This window comes from Trichoplusia ni, chromosome 4 (assembly GCF_003590095.1).
Source record: "Trichoplusia ni isolate ovarian cell line Hi5 chromosome 4, tn1, whole genome shotgun sequence".
NCBI classification, from domain to species: Eukaryota; Metazoa; Arthropoda; class Insecta; order Lepidoptera; family Noctuidae; genus Trichoplusia; species Trichoplusia ni.
In genome coordinates this window covers 2,648,071-2,661,162 of record NC_039481.1, presented here as the reverse complement: position 1 = coordinate 2,661,162, position 13,092 = coordinate 2,648,071, and the positions used below count along the sequence as shown (strand labels likewise).

The 13,092-nt window shown below is 38.9% G+C and overlaps 1 protein-coding gene across 1 annotated transcript; it reads right to left on the bottom strand.

Moving 5' to 3' along the window:
• Positions 1-9,100: 9,100 nt before the first annotated feature.
• LOC113492522 (BCL-6 corepressor-like protein 1) lies at positions 9,101-10,250 on the bottom strand. Its single transcript, XM_026870002.1, has one exon. It carries the CDS (start codon positions 10,140-10,142, stop codon positions 9,309-9,311), a length of 834 nt encoding a protein of 277 aa, XP_026725803.1. The 5' UTR covers positions 10,143-10,250; the 3' UTR covers positions 9,101-9,308.
• Positions 10,251-13,092: the final 2,842 nt, after the last annotated feature.

The following is a 13,092-nucleotide window of genomic DNA, read 5'->3' as shown; positions in this document are numbered from 1 at the left end:
ACAACCTATAGAAGAGTTGATAGGTATCGATAACATCTTTACGATCTACATAACGAACGACTAGGCACTCAGCAGGAAGATAATATTTTAAACTAAAGTTTGAAATTGGTATTTAAATAATTAGATGAGTTACATAATTTGTAATCTGAGCACTTACACAATTTATCAAAAAGTTAAGTACCAAGTTAAACACTTAAATAAGTAAATATTGTTCTTGTTGTAAAAAAAAACATTACTTGGGTCAATACCTATTTGAATTGTATCATAATTATTTTGTGCAATGATCAGCTCCCTATTATGAACAAGCGTGCATATTTCCACAATGACAACAAGCCTGACTCACTCTTTGTTTCAAAAAGTGGGTCGTCTACTCTAAATGGCATTACCACTAATTGATAAGAATAACGATTTTGTAACTATTATGCTGCACTGACTCTGGTACCTACATACCGGAGTTGAAGTTAATAGATAGGAAACTTTATCCGCATTAAGAAAGTCAGCAAAGCAAGTAGCGTGCTGGATTACCTTTAAAGCCATGTGGTAATCTCAACAAAGAGGATTTATAAATCCAAACAGATCGGGGCGGGAGTGCTATCAGGGCAGTATCTCAGTGTTATCGGGGCTTACCGCGTATGTCACGGATGATCCTAGTCGCGCCGACTTGCGCCACAGATATTTACGACAGCAGCCGCAGTGGGTACTTATTCTCCGGTGGTCCGCCCGTGTGGCGGTGGCGCACAATCAACAGGAGTTTATCAAGAGGGCAACCGTTAAAAACTTATGGAAACTGATATCAACAAGTTTTAATGATTTGAGTAGCGCCAATGATACCAAAATACGATGAATGTAAACACCACCACAGTTGTCTTATAACTGCCCGCCATAATATTACTTAGATTTCACGGTGTTTTTCTTATGCGACTCCTAAAAAGTCTAACAGTCAGACTCTAACTGTATCTAAAACCACTTTAACAGCTTTTGCTCATCCACGAACGTTACTCTACTACAACATTTCATTGAACTGAAATCAGTAGACATAGGTACCTTAATAATTTAAGTTTACTTACATTCAGATTTCTAAAATTTCACAGCCAGCACATTTTCCCCGTCTCACTTCACTCATTAGTCTTTGAACGTTTAATCTTCAGTAACTTAACTCTTCTGTCACTCTTGGGACTCTACATATCATGCGTATAAATGTATTGCGGTTTCAGCTACATTGCTAATCAAATTAACTTAACATCTGGACTAATGTTATCTGAATTACGTTAGAAAACCGCATTAGTGATTTCAGTGATCTCAATTTGTTTGGTGCAATATGTCGACACATTATCGCACACGTTGTTTACCAGATCCGGAGCAAATAAACAAGTTCTTGTAAATAAGGATTTTCGAAAACGTAATCTTTGTTCTTGATAGGACAATTTTGACCGAAATCAATGACTAACATGTTAAAACAATTATTTTCTTAATGTTCCTCGTTACGTTGGCTCTACTGTAACCCCCAAGCCGCACCTATGTTATACCATAAGAACGCACACTCACAACGTCCAAAAGATTCATTAACACGAACAAGTACAGTCCAGAGAAAATTAAAATTTAGCTTGGTAACGGAAAATTAAGACTGCCAAAAATATTTATGTCTTGGCACGTTGATGTTTTTGTAGGTAACAATGGACACACGAAGAAATGTAGTAAGTGATTTGTGCTTTCATTGGCACGATTGTACTCGTATTTGCGTCACGGCCGGTCGTCGTTCCTGAAACCGTGAGAAAAATGTACTGTCATACCACTGACCCTTGGAATCAAGGTAAAGTTCATTGCTATATCAGAACTGAATGACGTACAAACTTATTACGTAGTGTCAACTAAAGCTTTGATTTCATACTTCTGTTAAAATGTAGATAAGTTCAGTTTGCGAAATTAAACAATCATTGTGCTATGTTCCAGTTACAATATTTCAATAGAGAATTTCAATATTTGAAATCCGTGAAATTATGCCGGTTATGGCTGAAAAGCTAGGAATGTGAATCGAGTGGAAATGGAGAGAAACGATTTCAGGTACAGACAGCAGGGCTCAAAAGATCTTGATCGAGTTATCTTTAGAATTTGGTAAGGAGCTCCTTGGATGAATTATTAGAATAAGTTATATTTCACATAAGTTTCTGGGAAACAGAAATACCTACTTGTAGCCAGGGCCACCACATGCCCACTTTTTGGCAACCATCTTACTCACGTCACGGCCGGTCATCGGTATTGAAAAATTCTTATCTCATTGACATTACCTATCTGGGGTGTTCTGTTTCACAACACTTAAAATAATAACATGCCTTCTACAGTTATCTGTAATGGATAGCGAATATATACCCCGATATTTCTCTCATTAAACTATAGATAACACCTTATTTTTAATTAAACCGACTTTGATGTGGTGTAGTCATACTTTTAGTTACCTAGTATAGTGGTGGGTAAACATCGTTACCTTTAGCTAGCTGTTCTATTAATTGATTTTTCGATTCAGCTCTCTAAGACTATGGTTTTAGGTAATTGTTTTCGATATTTGAATTAATATTAACGTATTGTTGTGCCATTCCAGTTTAGTTTTTATGCATTCAACTAAAAAGGCAGAGAGATCCTTGTGCGCTACTAAAGGCAAGTGCCATAATGTTGATTTAAGAAATCAGATATGCAGATATAGAGTCTAGTAGACCAATGACAGTCCCAAATTAACTCTATTTTAATAGATTGTTAAATTGCACCATTTTTTTTCCATGTGGAAAGCCATCAGGCGAAATTATATAAGTCAACAATCTTCTTTTTTCAATATCATCAAGGTAAGTTAAAATATTGTTATTTCCAAAAGACTGCTAGTGATGTCCTGGGTCCCGGGATAAAACTCAAAAGAAATTAATAACTTATGTGACCAACTTAATAAGCTGGATAAAGAAGTCAAAGAATTACAATGACAAACCTTCACAACAAAGGAGCAGAGCCCATGATATTAAGTAGAGCTATAGTTAAATTGAATGAGGTTAACATTGCTATTAATGTGCCAAACAGTACGAAGAGCTCGAACTACATTATCAGAGGTACCGAGGCTGGTGTCAAAGGGCAAGCTGATTGCGTTACACGACTACATAGGCGTGTTTACAGAGAAGAGCCGTTTCAACGACGCCGACACCTCTGTGATCTCACCGAACGGCCGCTATCAAAGCCAGACGACATCAATTAACAGAACTCGCCGGCTTGTGTGCCTTTCGACAGAGCCTTGTTTCGAGGATGATCATACGATTACTTTGTGTGGAAAGTTTAAATAGATAAGGTACCGACTGATATATGACAGTGTTCCTCGTAGACTTCAAAACAACATTCATACGAGAGCAATTCGTCGGTGCGCTGTGAGAAGGATATGTGAACGGACTCGTCGGACACTCGGCCGACGTGAGCTCGCTGAATATTAAAATTAGTCGAAGCCGGTGTGAGTAATGGCGTCGGAAATAACACGCGGGCGGCGTTGGCGCCAAGCGAGCGGCCATCGGGCACCGCACATGAGCGCGGAGCGCGCAGCCCCCGAGCGGAGCCGACCGGTCTGTCTTGTGACTTGAGCTATTTATGTGCTAAGGAGTGACGTGACTCCGAGCTGATTTATTTAGGAGATCGCCTCACGGAGACTTAAAGGTTGCTCTATTATTGTTATTACTTTATGCTTTACACCCACTGCTCAACAAAAGTGGGTGTTGTTGGCAGAATACTCAACTTCGTGGTACTTGGGAGACTGCAGGCAAATAGATGAATAGAGTATTTTTTATTACACAACACATGGGTAGACTCAGGACTTAACAAAATATGTAAATAGTTAGTAACAAATTCTTTCATTCCTATTAGGTATCAATAAATGCTAGTTATATCTAGACGAGACTATTAAATGCAGAAATAAATGTTTATGTGACCATAAATATCAGATTTCTATATTATGTGCATTGCTCGTTGAATGGTCTACCGTTTACCGTTCATTGCGTTAAATTAAGTGTTCGTGCCTACATAAACTAACTAACGTAGTTACCTACGTCCATATCATTAGGTTCTACACATGGGTCGTAAACAAAACGCATTAGTTTCAACATTGATAAAAATCTAAGTTACGAGTGAAATAATAAAGGTTGAAGGACCACATTCCATTCATCTGAGCTGTGCCTCAACAAAGCAGTAGAGAGTTTAGATATACCTGTGTGATTACGACTAGCTGAACTGGACACTGACATCAAAGCAAACCATATTAGAAATCGAGGTGCAGCGGGCAGCGGGCACATGCAAACATCTAAACATTTAAAGCAATTTCTGGAAGAGCCAAACAAAGGCACCGCGGTTAATTAGTCCCTGTGTTTGCTGAAGAAACAAACCCTCTCTAAACACAGACAAACATGAGTGAATATCCTTTATGCCGACACGCATGTATCCGGATACCAAACAATAGTAGTCATGGAATGACATTCTTTAGGAAAATACTTAAGTGTAATGTGTGTTCTTATCATGAATAGTCATAACTTATATTACCTACTAGATAAACATATATTTTCTTAAGAGCTATTCGTGGCCTCGTGGGTAATTAAATTAATAGCCCACGGATTCTTAGAATTAAAGAGATTGGTGAAAGATTCATGAATCTTACTTGCCAATTTAAGCAGCTGTCTGATTCATGTCGTGTAGTGTCATTGCAGAGAGCTCTACCCGAAACAACAATACAGAATGAAGGAAAATCCCTAAAACCTTTTAGAAATTTCAATGTGCGAAGACTATTGTTAAATGACCCAAGAACTATAACAGTCGGAGTACCCTGCGTTCGCGTGTGCCAAAAATATCCTTGACTTAGTAGATGGTGTGCGTACAGCTTGCTTTATGGGCCATCGCGGCCGTCCGGCAGAACATCGTAAATATCACACTCACGACATCTGCAAATGCAACTCGAACACTAGGTATTATGTGACATGCTAAATTATCCGCCTGCTACTTTGAAAACACGGTGAAATATTCCAATACGTCAAAGACACGTCAGTGCACTGTCGTCAGTGCCCGGCCGAGCCACAGAAATACCTGCACAGGTCCTGAAGTGGATTATTATTTTTAATACGAGCTGAAGGGTTACATATTTTGGCAACTACGTTGTACATGAAGCAAACAAGCTCCTCATGGGAACCATTTAGGAAAACTTTCTGTTCGCGACTCTACATTTACCTAATTACGTACTTATAAACAAGTGTGATAAAAACAGTTTACCAAAAACCACCACCGTATGACTCATAAGCGAACGTCATTTTTAAAGCACATTTTATCTTTTTGTTACATTGACTTACTCGAAACGTCTTCGTAAAACGGTTCTCAAAACTTGACAATCAAATTATGCTTCTGTCCAACTGTTCTTTCTTATTGCAAGCTTTAATCGGGGATCAAGTGTTTTACAGTGGGTCTTTAAACAAAAATTAAACAGTTTTTATACACTTTATTTCGACTCTTATATTTAAACCCGTTATAACTAATCAGATATTTATCTGCTTCACAAGCAAATAAATCCGGTGACAACTCTTATAATCACTCTATTGTTCTAACTAAAGAAAGCTCATAAATAACAATAATCACTCATAAGCCTAAGGTTTGTGAAACATATAAATCGGCTTATAAAGAAAAGATGGACGGATTATAGAATAATCACTTGGTTTTAACTCTGTTTTATTCGACTTCAAAGGAAGAAAACTTCAATTCAATGTTTTATAAGACATTTGTTAGACACACTCTGAATAACCAATTATAATCAAAGTAGAATCTAGAAACGACAAAGCTAGGCGCGTACAAACATTATGAAAAAACATGTACATAATCGTCGGATTGAGTAACCTCCTTTTAAAGAAGTCGCTTCAAAATAAATAGTTTTTTTCAGTTCCAGAAAAGTTTTATCAAAATCCTGTACAGTAAACGAATTATATTTTGTTACATTTGTTTTTTCCTCTGCTAAGATTGCTTCACCTGTCACAAAAACATGTAGACACCAACGGGAAAGGATATCTACTTGAATAAGCCCTAAACAGACATCCTGCCTTGTGAAAGCGCAGACTCGACACTATACTTGTACAGTTTTTTGAAACTTTGGTCTAACACTTACTGTGTTACAGTTAACGGTAACACAGTAAGTGTTATGCAGATATTCCGAAGTACAAACATCAGCTGCCTCTTGTTCTAATCCTCAATCCTTACTCCTATAAATTTGTACGTAGCCAGCTTCTACCTACGCTCTACTTTAAATTATGACGAATATTGTCGATAAGATAAAGCGTGTATTAATTACGGAGTAGGTATCGTTTGAATACTTCGTATTTCGTCCTTGAATTGTCTCTATCTTTCAATACGAAACAACAACGAAAACAAAATGTTTGTCTTGGTGTCATTCGTAGGTATACATATATTGGGAAACATGAAAAAGTAACGGAGACGAGTTGATCCATGAAAATAATTATATTTCGATTTTACTTGGGTTGTAGCTCAGGGCGAGCGGAGACAGTGAAACTGTGCCATTTTTTGAACTAACTGTATGCAAAAAAAAACCAAGTCCTACCAATTCTGTTGTATTTGTGTACTATCTAGTATCGTACACAAATGCAATTTGGTAATTTCACATGAGTATCCGTTATTGTTGCCAAAACAGGCTGAAAAACGAGGCACTGGCAGCTTCGGGTTTACATTTCGTTATAAGTGGCTTGAGCTGAGCTGAGAGATTTTGAAATGGATAGTATGGGGTGCACTAAGATATGGCGAGAGAGGACAAGAATTTCCCTTCAACTTGTTTAAATGATAACTGCTAATGTGCTGGAAATGTATATGATTTGTTATCGCCAAAACTAGTTAACACCCAAAATTCACCTTCAGGATTATCTTTTTATGGAAGAGGTTTTGGCCCTTAATGCATTTTGAAGGACTTTCAATCATAGAAAGTAATTGAAGAAAAACTTTTGACTACTGAGGGTAAAATTAGTTTTACTAATTACTAAAGTTAACCGCCCTAGTTACCACGTTCCTCGACCGAAGTTCCAGTGGGTACATCTAATAATTAAATTGTTTTAGTTACTTTTTAACTACAGTAATTATTTTAATGGTTGGTAAGCAGAATGTGCGGTGTTTTTTATCCTCGGTGTTGCCGTGAGCGTGGCGGCCCTAGTGCGGCATATGATACAGGCATTCCGCATGTGTTGCGGGCATGTGCGACCGCCGCGCCGCCGACCGGTGACCGGCGAGCGCTCGACTCGTGCCGCCCTGCCGCGCCAGACTGCTCGACGCCATTACGTTACCCCACACCACAAATGTAGTCAATAATAAAACAACGACTTTATTGTTTCAGTCTCAACGCTGAATGTGCTCGTTGAAATAAAACCTTCTGTATGCACTTCACACTATCCCCAAATTAAACACAAGTAATGTCATTCATTTACAATTTTGAGGCCATAGTATAAAACACCTGTTTCAAAATAAATTGTTTGTCGATTGTGTTATTTAATTATTCCACAATTCAGTTAAAATTTAGACTAAAAATTTTGTCATTCTTAAAACCAGTTATAATGATATACTTATTATTTAAAGCTTTATGGCTTTCCACGGAAGAGTCGGGATCCCTGACAATCTGATAAACTGCGCAGTAAGTTATGACGTTATGACGACTATGACTAAAAAGAAAATAAAATTATAGTCAAAGTAGACAAATAAAATACTCAAGGGCTGGGACCGTTAAAGTTAATGTTGTTTGAAAAAGTCTTTGCAACATAAAGGCTCTACAATCTCAAAAATTTTCTTCACTTTAGGTACGTTTGGCACTGGAACTTTCTGTTGTTTTATCTTAATCACATGATACGATGGAACCCGACGTGGGCATAGATTGATAGGTTTATTATACACTTGCCGCTATTTTAATAAAGCGCATTTAATAAGTAAATCCACAAAATTAGTCATAACGTTGGTACTTATCTATTATAATTATTAATTCTTCAGTCATCAAACTTTTTAATTCTTTAGTTTAGTAATGATACTAACTTTTTTTTTATTAAATAACTCTTTTAGAAACTTTTTGTTTAATCGCATTATATGCTTATGGAAATAAAAAGCAGCTCTACAATGCATTTTACAATTTAGGGCAACACGTTATTCAAAGGTTCTAAAATAAAACAGAAGGTTCTCGACGAATGGCCTAGAATCTAAAATATTCTTTACTAAATGTATAACGTCTCAAAAAGCGCCTAAAACCAGATCAAAATAAAAACTTGAATCCGCCGAAAACTGTGAACTTTGCAAGTCTGCATTATAATGACTAGCTACTACACCACATTTTGAATAATTTTAAGATATACTTAGTTTATTGCAGAGCAACACTTTTTTTCGTTGAATAAATAGAATTTAGAAAACTTGGATGTCATATTAGATTGTAGAGTCCTGTCATCGTTAAAAATGAATCACTAACGCATTTTATAGGAATTTGATGGTCCCTATTAACTGTATTACCAATCTAATTGTTTAGCTTTGATGAGTGCGCTATATAACTACTCGCTTCATACGTCATACCTAGTCATTTACAAAAGGACATAATTGCGTTGATAATGTTATTGTTTTTATTCGTCATAGTTTTATATTCAACCATATTTTCTTGACATGATATATTATTGTCTTTTACTTATTCTTCCGTTCCGTTTATATCTGTATTTCTATAAGATTAATAAATTATTATGTATTTGCATAACAAGAGGTAGTAGTGGTCTAAGTTATTATGCTATTACTATTCAGCTATTTCTAGCAAAACAGTTGAATTAAACTGAAGAGCAAAGAAACCAATACTAAACTTAAGTCCATTGACTAACATAAAAAAAAAGTGAATGTACCGAAACATAATAGCAGAGCATTACAATTTACAACAGATAAGCAGGCGACAGGCGCCGGCGCTACCTGCTCGCCGCCGCGCCGTAACGGCCGGGGGAGTATTCATGAATTAAAATACATCTTTTAATAAACAATCCTCTTTATTTATTTAATAATATAATAATAGAAGTTATAATATTTATTTCTTTATAAATGTAGGTAAGCTTCATAAACCCCACTATAAAAATACATTCTTAAATTCTTATACACAAAATATCTGTCATCGGGTGATGACGGCATAATGCACTATGGCGGCGTGAACATTAAGGCACGATGATTGAGGGCTACGCCCCAGGCGGCGCCAGGCAGGCGTCGGCGACTAGATCACAGGAGTTGCGAGGCAGGGCCCCGGCGGCGTGCTCTCATCTGAGCGGCGCCGGGAACGAGGGCATCGGGGAGCACCAGCGCGGCGCCGAGCACGCGGCCAGCGCGCAGCCCGCCGCGCTCTGCACCGGGACGAAGGCGGACACGTGAGTGCCGCTCGCCACCGGCAGGGACGCCACTGCTGGCCGCTTCTCGTCCTCGTCCTCGAGGAGGTATGGTCGGAACAGTTTGAAAGGCTTGCGCGGTGGACACGGCGCCGTGGGAGGCACGTACGCTGGCTGAGGCGCGGGTGGCGGCGTAGGTCGACGTACTGATAGGTCAATAGGCTCCGCGATTTGCATTGGCACAGGAACCGGCACTGGTACTGGGAGCGGCGTGGGCACTTGAACAGGTGTGGGTATCGTCACTGGTGGCGGCGGCGTAGGTAATCGCGCGCTTTCCGGAGATCCTGCTGCGTACGGTGGGGGTGACGGCGCCGGCTGTGGTGCCCGTCTAAGGAGTGCTGCTCGCAGGGCAGGTTCTGCTTGTAACCACTTTTGGATCTGACGACGATGAATACCAAACTTTCTGGCTGTGGCACGCTGATTTCCGCGACATTGGGCGTCGCGCCTGTATGCTTCGAGAACTTGCAGCTTAAATTGTGGTGGGAAGATACGGCGGGAACCGGCACGGCCCTCTGAGCGACGGTCTGAGGGCGCGGGGGCCGGGTGCGTGTGGGCGGCGGCCATTCTGAGGAAAATACGTGTGCGCGTGGCGGTAGTCGGCGCCGAACTGACTGTGGCTGCTCTCTCGCCTCGGCACGGCGCGGATGTTGGTGGCGCGCCGCTGCCTGTCCGGCGTGCGTGAGTGTGCGACGTGAGTCTCGTATACATATAAGACCTTGTTCACAATAATACAAATATAATTATTTTACTCTCATTGTTAGTTAAAAATAATCTTAACGCTCTGGTCCGAATGTGTGTAAGTACATTTAAGACCTGGTTGTTAATTAGGTACTTTTTTATTAAACACATACTTCATTCAGTGGTAAGAAAAATCAATTTAAGTAATTGCCTCTTTATTCTTTTTTTTGCTATCTTCGTAAATTAATTTCATTTCTTGTGTTTCAGGGGGTATGTCCAGTAAGTACTAAATATCTACTTAAATTCTGTGACCTTGATATTGTCTTCACGAAAATTTAAATTATTGTTAAAAACGTAACACGTGAGTATCTACAATGTTTTTAAGTGGGTGTGTGCACGTGGCCTTACGCAGTAATCTCGCCTCATTCTCGGCGTGAAAAAATGCCGCAAGTGGGAGCCGATAGCACGTAGCGCCACCATTTCTATCTCTTTCAAGCGCACACAATGTCTCATTACAGAAAAGGACAGACAAACGTGCCCTGCCCCGGTCGCTGCCACATCCGTTTACGAAACAAGTTTGCATGCGATGTTGCCACTTAGTGCGCGCGGGCGGCTCACGAGCATCGAGGGGTGCGGGCGGATAGGAATGCGCACGGAGCGGCAACGGCGCCGACCGTGGCAGACAGGGTGTCGCCGACTCGCCGCCGTAGTAGACAGGCCGTCGCTCGACGGCGCTAGCCCCCCCGACACCCGCGCGCACCCGCTCCACCCGCAACGCACATCAACAAGTTATTTCGGCCCAGCCTGTTGCGTTGTTATAAGATCTCAAGTAATATGGTTCAAGCGGGCGGTTACGACGTTTTACGTTACGTCGTAAACTTAGCGCCATCGCTGTTTCGAGGAAAGTTGTTTTTTTGTTGAACGGCCGCCTGCTGCGCCTGCCTCGCTAGCGTCCGGCGACCGTGAAAACAGCGATCTGACTCAAAAAGGACGACGCAATAAGTTTAGTATTATTTTATTCTTTCTTATGCAACAGGTAAAAAAATTTAGAAATATTTACTAGGTACGTATTAACTTTGAAGAAGTCAAACAATGTACACAAAGTAACAAAGTAAGAATAAGTAGCTAAGGATTAAATTTGGTAAAAATAAATCATCCACCTATAAAATGGTTTTATATTTTATTAATAGAATCATACCTAAAATATCAAATAAAGAGAATGATACTAAAAAAGTACTTAGGTACATTCCATATTTCATTATCATAAATAATCATGATAATTATCATTGGGTTCTGTGATACCTGCTGATACCAAATTATCTTGGACTTTAGGTTTCACGTTACTGGCCACTTGTAGTGGATTTGAATTCTCCTCTAGAATAAAAAAACAAAACAACATACGTTGATATAATTCTGCAGCCTGCATGCATTTAACTTAGGTACGTCTACAGAATGGAATATATCGTTAAAACATTATCAACATCTAGTAAAAACGTATTTAGGCACTACATTTATTAGGCGATCCAAGGTGACCTACCTAGGTCACCTACTGTCATATGGACTTTGACCTTGTTTCCCCATTATTGTGCCCTTCCTCTCCCACCGCTGAGGGGTGACTGAAACGCAGACACCCGCGTTTTATCCCAAATTGGAATGACCGATATTTGGTGTCTATTCACTCAGCATGTACTTTGTATAGTTACCTAGAATCTAGTTATCATCTTTATAGATATCACCACTTTTTATGACTAAATGGATTAGGTTTTTTTTCTAAAAAGGATTCCGTTCATTCTTAGGTCTGGCGGTTAATAACCAAGAGAAAAAATATATTTTAAAGACAAATAGAATACGGGGAGTTTGTCAAACTATTAAAACGAAGTTTGGTACCTTCGTTATTATTCCTTCACATGATTCCTATCCCTTCTCATAACAAAAAAAAAAGTGAAATGCTTGGAAGTCATCTTGATAAAATAATTAGTGGAGATAATCTCAATGTTTCCGATGATGTCATCGCCTGTACCGTCCAGCTACAGGAAAATATCATTCTCTGAAGACCAGTAGGTAAACACGATTAATGTGTAGATAATAAAAAACTCCTTCTTAGAAACTCTTGAACGGTCGGATCAAAGATTATATGGGTATAATGCATGTTGTGATAAATTATTGCTGTTGAACTACGGAATACAAAATAACTCCATACTTACCTTAAATGTTGGCTTTTTTCCTTAACATATATTTTTAATTATGTCCAAGACTCAGACTTGATTCATTCAGGTTCATGAAACATATTTTTTAGTCCGCTAAGTTGTTGTGAAAACTTGTTGTTCTAGAACCCTTCAGGGTTCTAGAACTTCTAGACCCCAATATGAGACTCACACAATCTTACAGCGGAGTCAATCGGATTGCATAGAAAACACTGACATTGACCTTATTCCAAAGCAATGCGCTAGATCCTCAGAAATCATCGTGTAGCGCTCTTGTTGGGGCTTGAAATTGTTGGTGTAGGTGAATAAAAATTCAGACCACTTGTAAATAAATTATTTCTATTGTTATTAAATTATTTTTAAAAGGCCTTATCCCACTGTCCATAAATTCTGGATTAAAAAGTTCTCTCTTCCTCTTTATTTCCTGCAATTTGCAGTTGGACAAACAGCCACGTAAAGTTTAAACTTCCGCATTGAGGGTTCCCTGTCGGCACGTAATTTAAATTCGACACCTATGTCTTTAGGTCAACTTTACATAATGTATTCCTATTCACTAATCCGTGACACATAAAAAAGTATGTTTGTTTTAAAGAAAATGAATTAAAAGTCTGCTTATTTGAATCAAAAAGAGAATTAAAAAAAATCTGCAGTAAGTATTTATTTTTTGTCTACAGTTTCGTTAGTAGGTCACCAAAAAGTTATTACTGGGCTGTTATGCCAACATAGCTTGTGTAAAGTGTTTGCAAAAAAGAAAAGTACGATTAAGAAGATAGAAG

Bases quoted from the DNA above. Each gene is read 5' to 3' on its own strand.
- LOC113492522 (XM_026870002.1), bottom strand. From the start codon at position 10,142: ATGTATACGAGACTCACGTCGCACACTCACGCACGCCGGACAGGCAGC.